At 43.2% G+C, this 20,876-nt stretch overlaps 1 protein-coding gene and 1 long non-coding RNA gene across 8 annotated transcripts in view; one reads left to right on the top strand and one right to left on the bottom strand.

Annotated features, from left to right (window-relative positions):
• RET (ret proto-oncogene) overlaps positions 1–20,876 on the bottom strand; it is a 121,421-nt gene that overhangs the window by 12,817 nt on the left and 87,728 nt on the right. For all 7 annotated transcript variants that reach the window (XM_083502404.1, XM_083502407.1, XM_083502405.1 and 4 more), the window contains 10 exons: positions 17,768–18,026; positions 17,326–17,451; positions 16,342–16,452; positions 13,230–13,349; positions 11,878–12,131; positions 7,006–7,153; positions 4,792–4,899; positions 1,343–1,557; positions 1,131–1,253; positions 634–704 (listed from right to left, as the gene is read on the bottom strand). In XM_083502404.1, coding sequence (XP_083358530.1) covers positions 634–704; positions 1,131–1,253; positions 1,343–1,557; positions 4,792–4,899; positions 7,006–7,153; positions 11,878–12,131; positions 13,230–13,349; positions 16,342–16,452; positions 17,326–17,451; positions 17,768–18,026 — 1,535 coding nt within the window. The remainder of the gene's footprint in view (positions 1–633; positions 705–1,130; positions 1,254–1,342; positions 1,558–4,791; positions 4,900–7,005; positions 7,154–11,877; positions 12,132–13,229; positions 13,350–16,341; positions 16,453–17,325; positions 17,452–17,767; positions 18,027–20,876) is intronic.
• The window catches only part of LOC310706706, a 35,326-nt gene continuing 19,856 nt past the window's right edge, over positions 5,407–20,876 (top strand). The window contains exons 1-2 of the long non-coding RNA XR_014526095.1: positions 5,407–5,567; positions 7,237–7,361. This is a non-coding gene — a long non-coding RNA (uncharacterized lncRNA). The remainder of the gene's footprint in view (positions 5,568–7,236; positions 7,362–20,876) is intronic.

The following is a 20,876-nucleotide window of genomic DNA, read 5'->3' as shown; positions in this document are numbered from 1 at the left end:
GTGGCTATGCCCACTTTTGGCTCCATCCCTGCCTATTGTGGGCATGCAGCCTTGACAGATTGCCCTCAAGCAATAGGATAGCTCAGTCAGTACAGAATGAGATTCTTAATCTCAGGGTCATGGGTTTGAGCCCACATTAGACAAAAGATTCCTGCATTGCAGGGAAGTTGGACTAGATGACCCTGTTGCTCCTTTCCAACTCTACAATTCTATGAATGCTGCCCTTGACAGAAAAAGGTTGCCCATCCCTGGGTTAGAGGGCTTCTGATTCTAGGGAAATTCAGCCTTGTCCAGATTACAGCAATCCATTTCACCTTATATTGTCCAGTGTTACAGCAAATGTGTTTGGAGGACTGCAGAAAGCTAGCGGAAAGTGAGGCTTCATGAATGCCTTGGCCAGTAAAAGCTTGTTAAACAAACCTTGAGGTGCTGCTAGCTAAGGTTTAATCTCCTCCTTGCAGGAGATGCTGGGTATCTTGTGATTGAGAAGCTGACTATCCAGCCTGCTACAACTTACTCTGTTTTCTACAGTAGGGCTATAGAGCAGATGGCCTCTTCAGCCCGAGGTGTTCTGGCACAGCATGAGTACAAAGACAAAGTTGCATGACAGGGAACATAAATACATAGACTTACACATCACTTTGTGTTGTGTAGATGTGATCAAAGAGAGATTCAATTGCCATCCACTTCACAGGTATCCGACCCTGGCAGGAAAATAAAGAACTATTACTGCTTGCAAGTTCTGTTTAGCACTGCTTCTCATGTCACATTTGTTTTCATTTCACTTTTGTCACATTTAACATGCATGTTGTCAAGTAGTCTCATATGCCTTTTATCAGAAAATGTGCATTTCATTCATATGGATTACAGCAAAACATGGATGCACCGGGAAAATCCTTGGATTGAAAGTAAATAGCTTGCACAAGATCAAAAACAGAAGGCTACATACACAGGTTTTACACAACCTATATTAGCTGTTCCTTTTTACAATTTCAAGGCACACAAAAGTTTGTGCACTGATGAGTCCTGCTAGACATGTTTCAATGTGTGTGTCCAGAAGTTCTCTTACTAATGTGTATAGTTTCCTTATCAATTTATCAATCCCAGGCTGTCAGTGACTGTGTTTGTACCTTGCTCCTCTTGACGTAAGAGTCCTCCTCATAAACATCTCGTGACAAACCGAAGTCAGAAATCTTCATCTTACGCCCTTCGGCTACTAAGACATTTCTGGCTGCTAAATCACGATGTACAAGCTTTGGGGAAAAGAAAGAAAGACGTTTAACTGTCATGTATGCTTACTTGGAAGGCCGCAAAGAGAGGGTGAGAATGAGGGACGCCATACCTTCATTTCAGCAAGGTACTGCATTCCACGAGATATCTGCCATGCAAACGAGATCAGGTCACCCATGGTTAAGGCTCGCTCGTCCGGATTGTCCAGGTAGCTGGAATTCCTGTTGGCATCATTCCCCATATAGCTGGGCCCAACTTTCCGGCTTTCCCTCAGAAAACTCCTCAAGGAGCCATATTTAGCATATTCGACTATTAAGTACAAAGGCCCTGAGGCATAAAAAGAGACATAAAAATTATTGTTCTCAATAATTAGTAAAACAGCACATCAGCAAGATTTATACACCTTGTACTTAAAAACAAACAAACACCTGCACCCCAAAAAAACCCATTTAATTTTGTTACCTATTTTAACAGTCTAGTCCTATGCATGCTTACTCAGACTTAAGTCCCACTAAGATCCATGGGTCTTACTCCCTTGCAGCACAACAGCCTAAATTATGCATATCAAGCAAATCTGAATATACAGTGGTACCTCGGGTTACATATGCTTCAGGTTGCAGACGCTTCAGGTTACAGACTCCGCTAACCCAGAAATAGTACCTCGTGTTAAGAACTTTGCTTCAGGATGAGAACAGAAATCGTGCTCCGGCGGCACAGCGGCAGCAGGAGGCCCCATTAAAGTGGTGCTTCAGGTTAAGAACAGTTTCAGGTTAAGAACGGACCTCCGGAAAGAATTAAGTACTTAACCCGAGGTACCACTGTAAAGCTTATTTGCACACAATCCTAGGGGACTTAGTTTGGTCAGAATCAACTATACACTTAATGCTAAATACATTACTTCTGGCAAATGTACTACCATAGCTGCTGGGGGGCTGTGAAAATTTGTGTCCTAGGCTTTTTAGACTCATCTACCCCATGTACTATCTGAAACCAAAGGGGAACACTGGTTTCCAGATGTGATTTCCCCCCACCCTCCAGCTCTCCTACCCCACTAAAGGAACATTATACAGTGGTACCTCAGGTTACAGACTCTGCTAACCCAGAAATATTACCTTGGGTTAAGAACTTTGCTTCAGGATGAGAACAGAAATCATGCGGCAGCGGCGCAGCAGGAGGCCCCATGAGCTAAAGTGGTGCTTCAGGTTAAGAACAGTTTCAGGTTAAGAACAGACCTCCAGAACAAATTAAGTTCTTAACCCGAGGTACCACTGTATAAACTTTTCTATGAAAAAGAGCACAACAAAACCCAGTGCTATAAGGTGAACTCTTATGTTCAGAAGTGTTCTCCCACCATGGAGACAGGCAATTGAAATGAAAAGTGCTTATTTCTGGGAACATGCCTTTGGGTATCCTGTCTAAGAAAAGCAATCAATTGTGTTACGCTGCATTTCTTCCAAAGTCGGACAGATAAATTGTGATGTTTCCTTGGTTTTATGGAATGTTTAAGGAAGATTTCTATGCAAATTGGTCTGTGCAGAGAAACCAATCAAAAGCACTCAGTTTAAGGTATGAACATTATTTTCTGCAGCCTGTGGTAATCCTCACAGTATCTTGTGCTCCCTGCACACTAATTACAGTGGTTTGTTAAAGCTCTCAAGTATAGATTCCTGCAGAAAGGATCCTGACATTTCAGTCCATTAGCAAGCTTTGCCTCATCACAGCCACCCACATGAATGCTTTCCCCCATGCTACAATATTGAACACAGAGGCCTGGAGGTTCAAAGCTCTCCTATCCCAGCTTTAACAGAATGTAGAGAATATAAGCATCCAAACCAGAAACAGCAGGATTCCTAGCATTCTCCCCTATTGTACCAGGCTAACAAGAGAGTGCGAAGCTTGTATCAATTTTACTCATTCACCAACCTTAAAACCTAGCTCTGTATTTATCTTTGTTAGGCAGGGCTTTGTGTCTTCTCTGATTTAAAAATAACAACACCCTGAAATTCCAGGCCAAATGAATCCAAATTTTATATACACAAAAGCAGGATGCTGCAGCCTGTATACATTATTCGAATTAAATACATCTGCATAGACTTTGTGTAATTTATCTTGCTTGTGCTAGCCATAGGAGGGACAAGATGCTAAGCAGGGCACTAAAACTCTGACCCCAGGGACTCCTATGGAATCCTGCTCCCAGGGCTTTGGAGACGACATGCTGTCAGCCACAAATGAAATTCTTATAAATTGTGCCATATGGAAACATATAATGAATGTGGCTGATTAGCAAGTTCAGAAACTGGGGGTGCTGCTGAATATACAGCTGCACAAATCAACCAACTTCAGTATGGCAGTATAACAAATCACATGCCAGTCCCTTAAGGCACAGTTCCCCTTCAAATGTGAGACTGTTGCTATGCAACAACAATTGCCATCAGATCTATTGAAATGAATGCCTAAGTTACCAGACTAATAATTCCCCCTCCGGCTGTTTTATTGCACCGTCCTATGGAATATTATTTCTAAACTAAGCATCTGTCACTTACTGTATTGACCTGAATATAAGCCTCACTTTTTCCCCAAATTCCAACCATGAAAAGTTTAAGTGTGGCTTATATTCGCGACCTTATGGTATGCAGCCAGGAACACAGCAAAGCAGCGCCCACCCCATGTGTAGTCCCCCGTCCTCTCCCCCAAGGCCAGGAAGCGAGAGAGCAAGGAACAGGAAAGGCCTCCAGCAATGACAGTGCACCTCCCACCCACCCACCTAGCATGCAGCCAGGAGCAGCAAGGAAGGGAACAGCTTATATTCAGGGTTTTTTCCCCTTCCCCTCCCCCTCCAATTTTAAAGGTGCGGCTTATATTTGAGTGTGGCTTATATTCGAGTCAATACGGTAATTGACCAATTCCTATAAAGTTATCAGTAAGGTGTATGTGTGTTTCTTACTTGTTTTGCTGGATTGTATCTATCACTGTGAAAGTGTCCCTGTCATGGCCGCAGATACTACCATTTTAGCTGACTAATACATATGTAATGGGAGTATTTCAATATCTAAGACGGCAGCACCTTTGTCCCATAAAGCCCGGTGATTCTGCAAGCCGCCTCCTTAGCCCAGATTTCTGTTGATCTTTTCACCAGAAAAGCAATTGCATCCAATGCGAAGGTAGGGCCCAAAAGCAGGCCACCAGTGGAATATGTTTGGAAGTAGGAATGACCAGAGCAGTGAAAGTGCCACAGCAGAAATAAAAGGTGGCCTCCTCTGCTGATGGATACTTTGGGGCACAGGACTGAAAAACTGATTGATTGACTGTGCCAAGCTCGTATTTCTCTTGCAGCACTCTGGGGATTACATACCGTCTCTTATTTTATATACAGGCAACTCCCCATTTCCATGGGGCTTGCGCTCCAGGTCACAGCACACATCGACAGAATGCGCATAAGCCCACCCTGCCCCTGTCCTACCGCATTCCTCCAGGTCCAAAAGGACCCGTGCGTCAGCAGTCATGCTAAATTGGACATGCCTAAAATGGTCCCCACTTGTATAACGTGTGACTCTCACTTACCATCTTGGCTGCAAGCTCCATAGAGTTTAATGACATGTGGATGGTTGACCTGTTTCAAAAGATTGAACTCTGAATGCAGATCTCTCAGCTCGCTTTGGGAAGCATTTTCTGCAGAACAGGGCAATGGAAGAAATATCATATATTAATTACAAACACTATTCCCATAATATTGAAATACTGACATACTACCTGGATCTCTGGCACTTACTGGTTGCAAATAAACATCTTAAACAAATTAGGGGCAAGGTGTTCCTTGTTTTAATTATTCATGTAAACCACTCTGGGAGCCTTTTTCAGCTGAAGAGCAGGTTTAAAATGCCTTAAATGAATAATGTATAGAAAGCCTGAAAGTGCTTCCTTGATTTCTACCCACGTGGAAGAAATTAGCCTCTTCCAAGCCAAAGAAGAGGGTACTGAGAGGCATGAAGTGAATCAGGCTTGTTTATTTTCATGAAACAATCTTAGATTATCTTGAAAACACTTGCTCCACTAGATTCTCTAACTGACACCCACCTTTAACAGTTGGGTTGCCATAACAACCCCTCATGTCTCAGCCCTAACCTTCTAATCACTCTATTGCAAAGGAAGCTGTAGCAGGTAGGCCAAACTGCTCCCGTATTCTTTGATGGCTTTGAGTATCTTGCCTCAAAAACTTGCTGCGATGTGGTGGCAAAGGGAAACAGTGAGAACCACTTGAGAACATTAAAGAAGAAATCTAACTGAAACTGCTCCTCTTATAGTAATATTTTGCAGATGATTCAGCACCAAAAAGTCAGGTCTGTTGCTAATATCCCCTTGTTCTTGGGGGGGACGGGGGGACGGACACTGTTACTGCATACTCAGTGGAATCTGGAAGCAGATGCTGAGAATTAAGGTATCTGAAACTTCCTCTTTGCACTGTAGGCATGCTGATAGCCAGCTCCTGCTTGGTCACAATATTAACTGGGTGATACAGGTTAATGTCCCGCTACCTTGCAGGACATCTTTGGGAGAAGACAAGACTAAGGAGTAAATTTGGAGTCCTTAAGATGGTTGGATGGTGTCCAGTACACCACCTTCTAGCAACTCCGGCAGCCAAGCTGGTGCCCAATGCATTGCCGTGCTCTCCTTTGGACCACATCAACAAGGCTCTCATCTGGGCAGCCCAGGACCTCCATACACACTGCCCAAGCTTGCGCCCCTGAGAGGTCACTTTGGTGTTGCTAACGCAGCAAAAACAGCACACGAGGCAACAGTTATGAGTCACTGATCTCTGTAGCCCCAGCAGACACTGTGATTCTCCAGCAGTTTGACTTCACCTCGGAGGCACACCCCATTGTCTCTCGAGACAGATGGATGCCAACAAGAGGCTAATAATGCCTTAACTGCTCTTTGAGGTTTATAACATTCTGCCTGGTACAGATATCTCAACTAGATGATCTTCAGCTTTTTAATAGCCCTACCATTTCATAACTTGAAATTGTTATTACTACTTTGCAGAGATGGGTAATACAACCTTTCATCTCCCTTGGTTCACCCATCACTGCTTCCCCTGATATACTGTAGCCCAATGCCAATGTGTTTGGGAAAGGGGAAGTGGCCCCGCACCAGACCAAATGCGTTCTCTCTTCACTCTGGACATATCTAAGCTAAGAGTTTCCTGACCATTCTGAATGCAGGAAAAGGTAGGCAGATGAAGGACAGCAAAAGGAACAATGGGCATACCCATGAGCAAGCTGGCCTTCCTCCCAAGCTACTGCTTCGCTTCTGTCACACTCTGCTGTGACAAACCAAATACTCTAGATCTGGCCATTGTATATCGATAGAGCAGCTATAGTTAGAGAGAAAGATCTGGTGAGCATGTTGCTCTTTCGCATCTTATGTGTGACAATGAGGTGCTATTTTTATACTGTACTCTAAAGTATCTGTAAGAAAGAGTTCAGCTAAAGCTGAAAAGCGCAGCATTTTTAGAATGCTCTTGAAACGCCTCTGTTGAGATGACAATTTAAGTGAGCTACATTGGCCAAGCTAAGTCAAGTTGCCCTTGTGCCCCGTGGAAGTGACTGCCCACATCAATGAAGCACAGGGGGAAATGTCAGAATATAAATAGAACGCTTTAGGACATCCGGCTGGAATGCATGTGGGATCCAGCAGCTTTTTGCTTCCAAGCTGGACCTCTGTCATAATTTACCAAATCATTTGCAGATATTTCCAGGCGCTTGCAGAGAAAAGTACCTTTTAGCATTTTGACTGCAACAGTAGTATAGCCAGCCTTCCCCTTAAGCCTGAAAGCAGTTGCCTTGACGACTTTCCCGAATTCTCCTTCTCCAAGCGTTTTGCCAAGCACCAGGTTCTTCCGAGGAAATTCCCACTTTGGATCTTCCTGCGTTAGAGGAAAAGTAAATCTCATGAGACAGAAGAGTAACAGCATATGATGGGGGCACTTCCCTCTCCTTTCCACTGCAGGTCATCTGATACGGTTTCCAACCTGCCTTCTCTCTCTGCCAAATGGGGAAGAAAGGCCACAGTACCTTCTTTAATCTGCCAATAGTTCTATTCCCTTGCAAAAGAAGTTTCTGCCTCATTAGCAGGTAATTTTAGATACTAATAATAAAAAATACAGTGGGTGTAAGGTTGAGCTTATCTTATGGTTGTTGCAAGTTAGCCAAGCGTGGTATGTGCGTTTTTCTTTCCATTAAACATTTCTCCAGCACTCTCCCCTTTCCTTGGCTGTTTGTGCTTCCTGATCGGAAAAAGCCCTAGGGGAGGAGATACCTGGGCTTTAATTGAAGCACAGGGAACTGGGGATGCTAAGCTACCTGGAGCCAGAGATCAATGCACTCACTGATACTGTTTTAAAGGAAGCCCTTCCTTTCACCTTAATCTGCCCACCCCCCAATATCTTTAAAATGAGTCCACTGGGGCTGGGCGATATAAGCTTTTCAGCATCGCGGTATATCACCAGCCAAACATCGTGGCCTGCCGATGTTGAAAAAACAAGCTGCATTGCCGCCAGCCTGCCAGGCGCCTGGTGAAATCGCCACAGCAATCATCATGGGAGCTGAGGTGGTTTCACCCCAGCCCCTAGCAGTCTGGGACAAGGCAGCTTGTTTGTACGCTTAGCTGGGGCACAAGAAGGCTCCCAATCCCCAGCAGAGCCATGCCCAGAGCTCTCCCCACGCATGGGAGCCAGCGCTGGGCTGGGGGAGCCTTTAACTGCTCAGTTGAGGGGAGCGGTAACTGAACACTCCTCAGCCAAGCAGTTAAAAGATGCAGATTGCAGCCTTTTTGTCCCTCTGTGCAGTATGAGGGCAGAGTGGGATGGCGGTTTCACTCCGTGATATATCGCTGGTGAAGCCATCACCACCCCTGAGTCCCTCTGCTAACAACACTCGCTGGAGAAAGTCGCTAGCAGAGGGACTCAGGAATGGTGGTGGTTTCACCAGTGATACACTGATGAGTGAAGCTGACATCACAGTCTGCTCCTTGTACTCCTCATATTGATATATTGCCCAGGGCTAGAGACAACCTTCACTTTCTTTTCTTATAAACTGATGGATAATGGTTGAAAAAACCACAGAGGATAACTTTTGGCAGAGCAATAATATATACCAGACCAAGCAAACCCAAATGGTTTTTCCCCCCTGCTTGCCAAACACAGTGGCTGAAGTGACACACTCCTTCTGCACCAAAGAAGATTCTGAGGCCTGATCAAACAACATCCATGGAAATTTATTGGACTAGTTCCCAACCCTGAAGTTCCCAGGTGCGGTTGCCCTTTATAAAACTATGAAGCCAGTATATGCACATGATAGGTGGCAATTAGGGTGAAAACTATCTGCACTCCTGCCATCAGTGTTGCCAGAAATGAGAAGTAAATGCTCTTGGGTAAAAATATTTCCCCACTTTATAAGCTTGAGGAAATGGAAGGGGAAGGGAGGCTTGTTTTAGAATTCAACCATTCATCTCAAACAATTGCCTTTCTGTTTCGGGAACCTATCAAGCTTGACAGTCACAGAACAGTGATGACTGTATAAACCAACAGAGAAACAAAAGCAAACAGCATACATGCCTCCATGAAAGTACCATCCCCTAACATCTAAATATAGCCTAGGGAGACAAATGAGATGCACAAAAAGACAGTGTTTCACTGGCAAAAGCTCCCCAAAATGCCTCCAACATTGATTCCCCGTTGTGCAGAGAAGGATTTTTAAGGCTATTACACTAGTAACCACATTGAACTTAATGTTCCTGGAACTGAGCCTTCACCCTCTGTCCTTTCATGTATATGCACCAGATTACCATTTAAACAGAATTCTGTTTTGCTTAGGCATTAAGTGAGCATTATTAATTTGGCTGCTTTTTCTGCATAGCTTATAATGGGACTTTTAAGGTTGGTAACCTGTGGCTCTGTGTCTGTGATCATTTCATAAACTAGATTCCATAAATTTGGTGCAAATTAAGGTAGCATATGGGTCTGAAGAATATTTCCACTATTGATGTTACTCTTCATTTTTATGTGACCATTTATTTATTTATTACCTCATTCTACTCCAGTGGCCCAGAGCAAATGCCAGTGGCTATGGTGGTTCATTTACTAGAAGCAGTGCATTTAGCACCAACTCTGAAAGTGCATACTCAATTCTGACCAAACTAAGCCTCCTAGAGCAAAATATACATCAGTAGGCCTAGTTTGGTCAGAATCGAGTAAACACTTCCAAAGTTAAAGCCAAATACATTACTTCTGGTGAATGAGCCACCATGGCTGCTAGAGGCCTCTAAAATTCTGTGTCCCGGGCTTTTTAGACTTGACAACCCATGTACTGTCTGAAACCAAAGGGGTGCCTTGGTTACCAGATGTGAAATATATTGTTATTACCGTATTGGCCTGAATATAAGCCTCACTTTTTTCCCAAATTCCAACCGTGAAACGTTATATATTCACGACCTTACGGTATGCAGCCAGGAGCAGCGAGGAATGGAGCAGCTTAGATTCAGGTATTTTTTCTTTTTCCCCTTCCAATTTTAAAGGTGCAGCTTATATTGTATTTTCAGCTCTCCTACCCCAGTATATTGGCTGCACCTACAGAAGTCTAGCCAGGTTCAAGAACCTGACTGGAAAGGGAGCCTGCAATGTGCAAGCAAGGCTGGAGAATGTCACGTGCCAAATCTTACCTCATCCTCCAGCTAGTAACACACAAGTCATCTCAGAGGCCTTTGCAGTGACACAGAGGCCTCAGGGGTGGCCTGTTACTGGTGCAAAACCAGAATGTGGTTCTCTTACCGGGTGCTCAGCCAAGTCAGTGCTGTCGGAAGTGAGCGCCCCCCCAAGTGATGAGAGGCCACTTTTTAGAAAATGGGAGAGGAGGAAGTACAGCATGTGACACTCACAGCCCCTGCAATCCTTCCCTATGTCAGCTTGTGTGTGTCAGGCTGTGTGCTGTAAGGCTCTCTGCAGTCACCCTTCTTCCCCATGGCAAACGAAAGGCTTGTCTGCCAAGTAGGAAGCAGCAGTGCATAGCAACTGAGACCCCCAATATGATGCAGGAAGGATAGCAAGGGGGCCGGGGAAACCCAAGTTTGGCCATTCCTGACCTAGTCAGTAGAACTACGTATGCAAACATGTAGTCTCAAATCATAGTAAAACAAAAGCTCCGGTTAAATGCAGGTGGCCATGATGACCGCAAGCTATCTTTTTATTTTTAAAAAGACTGCTATTCGTTTGGCTTTTTAAAAGCTGAAATTTTCTCAAGCAAGCGAACGGGTTTTAATATTGTACTAGTATGGCTGATACAGCTACAGTGAGGAGCAGCCAAACCAGGTTGCTAGGAAACGCTAAAATAATTAGTTGCAGACTTTTGGAGGGACTAGTTAACTGTAATCTAATTGTTCATTCCAGTAGAACAAGCGGTCATTTATGGTTCCATACCAAAGGACGTACAACTAACAAACAAGCTATTGTATTAGGTGGAACAACCACAGAATTGAATGGAACGTTTTCTATTCATATGGGTCTAATTTTCAGGCAGATAAACTTGCAGCAAGTTGTTCTCCAAGATCTCAAACGCCATATGAATATTGCCCATATGTGAAGAAAGGAAACTGAACGAATTATATTAATAAGTAGCATTATGCATAGGATTCCCACCCCCTGCATTGACTAAGGGATAAAGTGTTGGTAGCTGCATGCCAGCTGTGGGTGGGGCCAGTGCCCCTTGTGGGTAGGGCCCCCCTTAACTCTTTCTGCCCCCCTTCTGTATATCTCTCTGCCCAAGACAGCTATCAACTATCAGAAAAGAGACAGATTACTCCTGCCAGAGGTCTGAACTGATCTCTTGAAGAGGGGCCTTTCCTCTCTCTTCCTTCCATTCATTTCTGCTCCCCCTCTCTCCCTGCTGCCAGTTTTTCCTCTTCCACCCTCCTCCTCTCCTTCACTTCTGTGTAAGTTTCCATATTTACAAGCAACTACCACTTAAAGTAACAGTAGCCTTTATTAGAGCAAACCTAAATCTTCAAGAAACAGTAACAGGTTTAAGTATAGCAGACCCTCCAAGTTGAAGGACGTCCCTGATTTAGACAAGCCATCTCGGTTTTTTATTTGATCCTGGAATGTCCTACTTTTCTTTAGGATGTATAGGCAAGTTTTTTAAAAAATAATAATAATAATGCTTTTATATATATGTTGGGAGCTGCTCAGAGTGGCTGGGGCAACCCAGTAAGATGTGTGGGTTATAAACAGTAAAATTATTATTATGGAATGGGATGTCCCTATTTTCATGGAATAAATGTTGGAGGGTATGGTATAATATTTACCTTATTTTACCCTTTAAAGAACAACTTGTTGCTTTTATTTACTTATATTGTGAACCTGGCTTGTTTTATGCCAAACTGAAAGTACCACTGCTACTATGTAGATTTAAGGCTCTAGTAAACAGCAGACACAGTAAAGATACAAGGTGGCAACTGTTAGAAGGATTTGAAAAATAAATACAATGGTGGGAGTAAACCAGGAACTCTTCTGCACACTTGGTAAATCAGCAGTAGTAAATAGAAGCTGATTCTCCATATGCCTTGAATGGTAAGTAGCTGAAAACTGGAAAAACTTACAGGTATTTTAAACGTGTCTACTGACATCTGGTTCTCAGAGTCCATTGACGGTCGACGGACATTTGTCGATGAGTAGCTTATGGGGTATGACTGGGCAGGGCGGCGGAAGGTCATCTCTGCAGAAGCAATAGGTGGCTTTGGAGAATTCTTGTGATAGCGATGGATGAAGTAGGAAGAAAGGAGTACCGAAATAATGAAGGATAGCAGGACTCCTCCTGCAATCACAGTTTTGCACATGTAATCACACAATGGCTCTGTGGATAAAGAATAATTTGGTCATGGCACTTGCCGCAATTTTTTTCTTTCCATGCCAATTAACAATCACATTTAAAGCACCTCTATTGAAAGCAAGTATTAGGAGAAAACAACTTGGGAAGTAGAGGAACACCTACATCAGCTACCTAACATACTCTCAGATGTTAAAGCAGCTTTTACTGTTGCTAAAAAGCTGCTATACTTGCTCCCTAAAATCAGCAGGCTGCATTGAACAGTGTTGCCAAATCAAGCCAACTGTGTAGCTTGAGATACACCTTCTGTCTTTAGTTCTTTTCAGTCCCATCTCACTCAATCTTTAATTTTCTTCAATCTCCCTTTTGATCAAGAGTTAATTAAAGGATAATGTCAGCCATTAAATGGGGGGGGGGAGTCCTTGGAAAATTAAAAGTGCTTGCTCTTTCTTCATTTCCATCTCTATTTAAAAATGATAATCTAAACATCACAATAATTATCTCCATATTGTATTACTACTGCTATTACCATAGTGCAATCAGTGTACATGGCCACAGGGAATTTCCCATCCCCTGGAAGCCGATTTTATTAACAAATGAGATGCAGCCAGCATCTTATGAGTGCCTGCCATTGACAAAGCTTTGGGGCAAGGAAGCTCACAACACAATTGCCCCCAACTCATGCAATGTGTGCTGCTTTACAGTATAGTCAGGGAGATGCTTTTGGGTATTGTGGGGAGCACATATCCCAGCCGTAAGTCATCGGCATGTGGAATTCAGAATCCACAACCAGCACACAGTGACCTGAGGGCAGTCAGTAAGGAGATGGTGACAGTTATGTGTGGAAGTTTATTTCTATTAGCGAAGGCATGAGGATGATCACTCATTTCAATGTGCTCCTACATCAAAATCTCGTTGTGTACTGAATGTTTCTTTGGCAGGAAGAAATACACTATCCTTCAGTTTCCATCTGCGGTTGTGTCCTGTATGCACCCTTCCATCCCATGTACATGTGAGAGAGAAAGAGGAAGAGCACACACACAGAAGTTTTTATCTATCAAAGATGGAAGTGTTGGAGTATTCAATAGCACAAGCGTAAAGTCAGTAAATAAACTTCAGACTTACCTCTGATATCATCTTTCTCGCAGTAACAGCTAGTTCCTGGAAAGCAGTGACAAACACCATGTCCTGCCTTGATTCCCAGTCCATTCAGGCCTTTCTGGTGGCCACCAACAATGTTGGTCCCTAAATGAAACACAAATGTGAACATGCACCATTCCACAGCCAGGGCTCAAAATATCATGTCAGTATGTTCTGTGGGTTTATCCTGTTGAGCATTTGAAATTTCGTTTGTAAAAACATGAGAAACAAATCTGGGCACAAAAACTGGCATCTGTCTTTGGAGCTTAGCTCTGAGAAGCAATCACACGAGACCTTGTTTTGTGTGGCTATTATGATGATTATCCGTTGCTGCCACAAAACAGCCTGCCTTAAAATATGACAGTAGAGACAAACGTGAAACGGAATTCACAATGGTGTATAGATTTGCTGCACGTGCAAAAGCAGCTGCACCACTGCTAGCTTTACTTTACTGGAAATAGTCTTCGAAGCTATAATCCTGCCCACTATGCCATGACTGAGTCCTAGCAAATCAATGACGCTTATCCATATGCAACTGTATGCATCAATCTATGCACACAATATGTTGCCAGACCCGGACTGAGGGTGTGTGTGTGTGTGTGTGTGTGAGAGAGAGAGAGAGAGGGGGGGGGAGCTGCTGGTGTCCTGGGTGGCAAGGTGAGAGGGGTGGCAATCTGCATCCTACCCTGCTGACAACACAGCAGCAAGAACCACACTGAAAGGGACACTTCAAAGCACTGAGCACAGGGATGGCGATCTGCTCATTTCTCTCTTCCCCACCATTGATTGGCAGGGGAAGAGACAAGGCTGGCATTTGCAAGTGGAGCGTCTCTGCTTTGCTGCTCTTGCTTGCAAAACATAGCATTCTTTCTCCCCTCCCCACAAGCTGGTAGAACGGGAGAGACAGACAGCATTTGGAAATGGGCATCACTTCTCTTGCAGCAATAGGTGGAACGGACTTATTCCCCTAGTGCCATTGTGGTGGCTGTGGTTGGGTGCTCAAGAACAGATTCAAATAAAATACAAGGCAGGCTGATGCTACAGCATAGCAAAGGAGGATAGGGAAACAGGCATGGGTAGGAGGAGGTGACTTGGAAGCAATGGAGAATGGCCAGTCTTCCTCAATAACAGCATCTTCCAGAATACAACTCCCATGAGCTCCAGCTAGTGTGGCTAACAGTCAGGGGAAAATGGAAGTTGTATTCCAACACAACTGGAAGGGTTTGGGAAGACCACTGGGAGGTGTGAGGGATAGGGAAAGCAGGACATGACAATAATGGAAAAATTATTGGGTTGTATGAGTGTCAAGGAAAAGAATGGACTATCCATTAGCTTTTGCCCGTCTAACATCTGCATGTATTCCTCTAATGAGCTCTAATGATGAATTGTTGCTTCTAAGGGAAAATATAGGGTATACTTGCTTACTGGGGGTGGGGGTAAAAAGCAGTGTTTTGCCAATGCGTGCATGCATGCATGACAAGGAAGAAGCAGTCTGGTTTTGGAATGTAGCAGTAAGTGGGACAAAGGTCTGAGTTTTGCAGCTGACAGGAAAAACTGGATGGGTGGTCCAAGTGGATGCTGTTTGCTTTGTGGAAACCTGATTGTATTTTATAGATGAGCATTTTGTCTCTGTGCTTGTCTGCTACCGTATGTTCAGTGTGTATACTTGTAAATAAACAGATGCCCCCCCAAAATGCCTTGTGTTTCCAGTGCTCTCTCCTCATAAGAAAATGAACCTTGCAGCAGTTTCCAGTGGAAGTTCCTACCGAAGAGGGATGTGGGGAACCATATGTTTAAACAGAAGATTTTTCATCAAGGCTCGGCAAACCAGTCAGTGCCAGCTGATGATGAGAATCCATTAAGAAGTGCACAGGCATTCCCGAATATAAGAGAAGCATAGTATTTTGCTTACAATACCACAGTGCTGAGTCTGCTTCCTACTATCGCACAGTTCTGTGCAAGGGCAAGCTGCCCCTAGAAGAATGAACCCCACTTTAATTTGTGGTCTGGGTATCAAGAGATAATGTATGATGTGATAGGTGTACCTGTGTCTTCTGAGACTCAACACGCCAGGCCAGTATCTGAATGGGTGAATAGCTGGGAACCCTTACAGCCCATTGCCATTGGTTACTCAAAGTAAATCCCACTGGGTTTAACCAAGGGGGTCAAATGGAGGACTGCAGCATGAGAATGCTACCCTGATCATACTTAGCTACAATACATAGGTAACTAAGAAATACACACACATTAAATTTGGACTTCAGCCCAGTATAGCGCACAGGAGGATAATGGGAGAACCAGGAAAATAATATCCCTTTTCACTTCTTGGAAGAATCAGTTTAGCCTTTTTCCCTATTATATTTCCTCATCTTAAATGGCAATAAAGATACTTAACAACTTTTGCAGAGTGCTCAGAGACACTCTGACTCAAGGCACTCAACAAAAGTGCTAAGTATAACTACATTATATAACCCTTTAACTGAACATTAAACTATCCAGGCAGGATGTATGCTATTACTGAATATACCCACTCAACCCATGAACTAGAACTCATGGTGCAGTTCTGCTGCAACATCAGAGCTAAAGTGAGAATTATCACATTTAAATAAAATAGAAACCAGTACCTTCAAGACACAACCTTTCTTTAAAAAAGGAATTTTGAATCTATGTTGTGTTTTTAACTCCAGTTCATTTTTTTTGAGATAGCCACCCTGAAACTCTGGGCATCTTCAGAAATAGCCACTAATGCAGAGTGGCTGTGGTTGGACCAAAATAAAACAACTAGCAGAGAAAAACCAAGTAGAAAATCTCTTGTTACGTTCCTAGAGTAGTTCTTTGGGTCGTGGCTATTTTCAAAAAACAATAAAATAAAATACAGAATAAGCACATTCTAATATTTATACAGGCACCCTGCATAAATCAGTCAATGCAAAAAGTAAAACAGCTGTTATCTGCCTTAAAAGAAACTTGCAGAACCTTGAAGACAGTTGTAAACGTTTTGGCCCTGGTTCACATTTAAGATAAAGCGACAGCTTGACCCAGAAGTAGGAAAGCAAAACTCAAGAGAAAAGAAAATTGAGAGGTGTCGATTCCATACTTGTGCAATCTTGAGGACATATTTTTTTATCTCTGCTCTCAACAGCGTCACAGATAGCATCCGGGCAGGTCTTGATGCTTGGACTGCAGGTGGAATAGTTTGTTGTTATTCCTAAGAACAAGAAACAAAAGAAGGAACTTAGCATGTTGTGGCCTCAGCATCTTTACACTGCAAGATGAGCTACTGAAAAATCACCCTTTATGCTCTCTAAAGTGATGCTGCATGAAACCGTCAAAGGAAAGACTGTAATTATATTTATTTTTCAGTTCAGGTGACTTTCTGAATCTGAAAGCTCTTTCTACACCTCTTCAAATAAGTTGATTAGGACTTTGCTAAATTTTAGCAGCAAACATTTACAAGACAAATTGGTTCCTTCAGGCCTTGGAACACCCCCTGAAGAAGCACATAGTAATTCTTCGTGTGTGTGTGTGTGTGTGTGTGTGTGTGTGTTTATCACAGCCACTGTTCCAGCTGCTTGCTGTACACCTCCAAGACTGAATCAAACTGATACTAATATAAGTTGTCTCCATGGCAATTTACTATATTGGTCTGAAGGAATTCACCTTTAAATACATATGCTGCCACTCCAAACAAAGCTATCTTATCAGTGACTCATTATGTAATAGATGACATAGCGCTATTCTTCTTTCCTGCACAAAATCTCATACAAAAGTGTTTGTCTAAGAGAAGGATGAGAGGAATTGAGAGTGTATTTGACTTCTTATAGGGTGCAATCACAATATCTGATTTCCCAGTATCTTTAAGTATCACCTCTCAAAAACACACACACACACACACACACACACACAGCAGTAAAGGCTGCTCAAGGAATAAAATGATCAATTAATATTAATATGTTTGCAACTCAGGGTCCTCAATATCCGACTGAGGTTCCCAGTGACAGAATTGCCCATGCTCTTCAATGCTCTCTTCAGATCTGCCCTACTCTGGATTCCCATTCAATTGCTGAATGTCTGGACATACCTTTACCACTTCCCTGTCTCCATTGGCATTTTCCCATTAGCGCTCCAAGGCCACCACACTCTTCACATTCTGATCGGGTCTTGCTCATCGAACATGAGTCTGGGCAACCATCATCGGTATGTATAGCTACAAAGAAGAGGAGGAGAAGGGCTATACCACCACCAGAAAATTCTGTAAGCGTCTACCCAATGCTTACAAAATGCAAAGAGCATATTCTTTCCTTTGAATTCAAAGGACTTCATCCAACAACACAGTTCTGTGTTGCTCTCTAGAGTGAGAGAAGGGAGGGTGTTAACAGGCTCCCTGTGGCCTATATCTCACATGCAAGGGCTGCTGCATTAAAAGGCCTGAATAACCAAATAATTTGCATATTCAAGTATTGGAGGCTTTGCGTATTCAGAGCTCATATCACCACCAAGACCAAAGCCCAGAGACAACTTACGTGATCCATCAAGGACAATGGTAACATGGGTGAGCGCTTCCTTCCTGCTCTGCTCTTCTTTAGCTAGTACAGCGTACTGGATTTCTTTACAGTCAGGTCTCTGTAGCACAGCAGAATCATTCACGTAGAGGGTCCCATACTGGTCTTCAGGGCCCTGAGCAATCTCCACAGCATAGCAGCTGACATTGGGGGTCTGTAAGCTATAGGTGACGTTGACGCCATAAAACCTCATGCAGTTGTCAATGCAGATTTTTCCTATCTGGGCTCAAAGAAAAAGGGAAATCATCATCAAAAATGCCACCAGCAACAAACATACCGAAGCAGCACTAATGGTGGCCTCATGCATGTTATCAACAGTTAATATCATAGAGAAGCAACAGTATATTCAGAGATGCTAATGCTCTGCAACTCTGGACACAATTTCACACATTGTGGGATCCGATGACAACTGGATTGGTAGAAATACTTGTTTGCGGGCGAAACAATAATTTCCTTGCTCATGTGGTTGGGGAAACCACATTTAAGTATGTGAAGAAGCATCTATAAAGGGCTCCCAAATTTAAAGCCATACTATCCACACTTGTATGTCAATAAATCCCTTGCATTCCGCAGAGCTTACTTCCAAGCAGATTTGCATAGGACTGGGCTGTAAGCATGATTTTCTATGGCCCTGCATTGCTTTCCTCCTCTCACACCCATCAAACCATGGTGGAATTGCTTTGGGGTGTGCTCTTTCACACGTACGCGAACACTGCAACCAAGCAGGTGGGGCCAACTGAAAGGGACTTTCCTGACTGGCAACCTGACAGTAGCCAACATTCAACAACTAAAACACTAACAGATTTATTGTGGCATAAGCTTTCACGGACTAAGACACATTGAGTGATCTCCCTCGTAGATAGGTCACACACATGCACACACAGAGATGAGTGCAGAAGATAACACTGCAAACAGCAGATTCCAAAAGCCATGAATTTCACACATTATAGAAGGCATGTGACATTTCAATGCAAAGTTAACGGTAAATACTATTATGTACATTTGACCTTTGCACAGATGGGCTATATATAATGGCCTTTGGGGCACATTGTTTACAGATCCCATCTCTCTCTTTTCATATACACACATACACCCCAAGGGTAACTCTGCAAACATCTGATGAACCGAGCTCAATTAGTGCCCCAAGATGTTTTTGTTCTACAACCAGACAAGAAAACACAAATTTAAAAAGATACAGCATCTCATTTCATTTGTATGTATCTCTATCCTCAACTGCAATCCAAATGGAAAGTACGTGTACTGTGAGATTCACAGCAACTTTCCCTCCTTACAAAATAACACGTGATAATTTTGCCTGTGAACAAGTGGATAGAGCCTCCTTTTTGAAGCCATTGGGGGGTTAAATCCTATTTTTGATGTGGGACAGGCTGCTGCCAGGCCACGTTCATGATTCTTCATTCATTCACTTGACTGTCAAAATGGAGAAATGGCATCAGCCCAAAGGTTCATTGCTCCTTCATACTCTCATATTCTCCTTGGGGCAAAAGGCCATTTTGCCTTTGCCTTAGTTCATCCTGAACATTCCCCTGTGCTAGCTAATCATTCCAGATTATGCTTAATACTTCAAGAATGTGGAGTGCCACCCTCTAAGGAGTGAGCTGCTTGAATCAAATTCCTTGCTGCAGATCTTAAATTGACACCCAAATCGAGAGGAAGGAGGGGAGATGCTATGCCCCAAATCATATGCACACTGGGTTATGTACCAACCTGATATGGTGAAGGCACAAGCTTGCCTCCTTCCCTCCTGGGGCAAGAACCAAACAAACTGGGGCTGCACATGACTGGGTATTTGCATGGAGCACTTGGCTTAGGTGAGAAGATACCTGCACAGCAGAGAGAGCAAGCTTGCTAGCGATCTTCCCCCTTAGAAGGCAGTAACAATTATTGCCTACAATTACCACCCTTCAAATTGAACGAAGAAGGGAGGGTGCTGATTTCCTGTGTCTGTAAACAGAGATTGAATGGCACTTCTTATGGAAGGGTAAGCTCAAGATCCCAAGTATTTTGATTATTTCCTCTCTTCCTGAAAATCTGCATTAGAAAGTTTCCACAGGACAAAACAGTAAATAAGTTGATGCCTGAACTCCACATGCTGATAAATGCAAGCCAGTCTGAAGAAAACCTGAAGCAAGCCTGAAGCACAAACATATGGAATGCATCTGTCATGTATACTCAATCTACAAGACTCGGGAGGAGACATTCCAAGTATATTTTTGTACGCTGTTCAAAAATGGGGGAGAAACAATGTTATGCTAATTATAGGGGTGAAGAGGAATGTTTAGTTTGGTTAATCCATTCAGTCTTACTTTTAAAACTTCATTTATTTAGTTATTTCATTCATTTTTTTTTATATTATTTAGTTTTCATCTCCCATTGCCTTCAATAGGATACCCAGTTTCTGTTTTGCTGCTTTTGCAACTTTTTTTTTTGGGGGGGGGGGTTCTCGATCCAATTAACATTAAGCTTTCAGAAATTCTCATCCAAGGGATCCTATCTGAAATTTTAGACAGAAAAGAACAAGGGAACCGATTTTATAGACAATAAAAAGGCAAAGCCCAACAGTGATGTAAACTAACTGTAAATAGAACTAACTTTGCAAATTTAACTAACGACACTCATTGGAGCAGCAAAAACACACCAGGTGCAATCAGAACTCCAAGTCTGCCGTGTTGGGTAGGTTAGGATACAACATACCTGAGACCTTCACTGTCGAGAGGAAAACAGACAAGTATAAAATACCCCTTTCAGCTGAAGTCACATAGGAAGTAATGGGCTGGGCCCAATCTGGGGAAATCAACCCCACACTAGGTACACTTTTTGCAGTAGGTGCCTAACAGGAGTAAAAAGATTGCTAAGCCACTAGCCAACATGACACCTGTGTCTATAAGCTAACTCTTGGATGACTTTTGTTTTGCAGATCACAACCACACAGGTTGCAGAGGTGCCTGGCATCAGCCATAGGCGGCACGCATGATACGTGCTCAGCCACTCCAGACATGCTCTGCTTCTTCCCCTGTGCTGCAGGGGGAGAATTATGCTCTGGTGCCAT

The sequence above is a fragment of the Podarcis liolepis genome (genome assembly GCF_965112155.1).
Source record: "Podarcis liolepis genome assembly, chromosome: 5".
NCBI lineage: Eukaryota > Metazoa > Chordata > Lepidosauria > Squamata > Lacertidae > Podarcis > Podarcis liolepis.
Note: the sequence above shows the minus strand (reverse complement) of the source record. Positions and strands in the feature narration are given on the sequence as shown.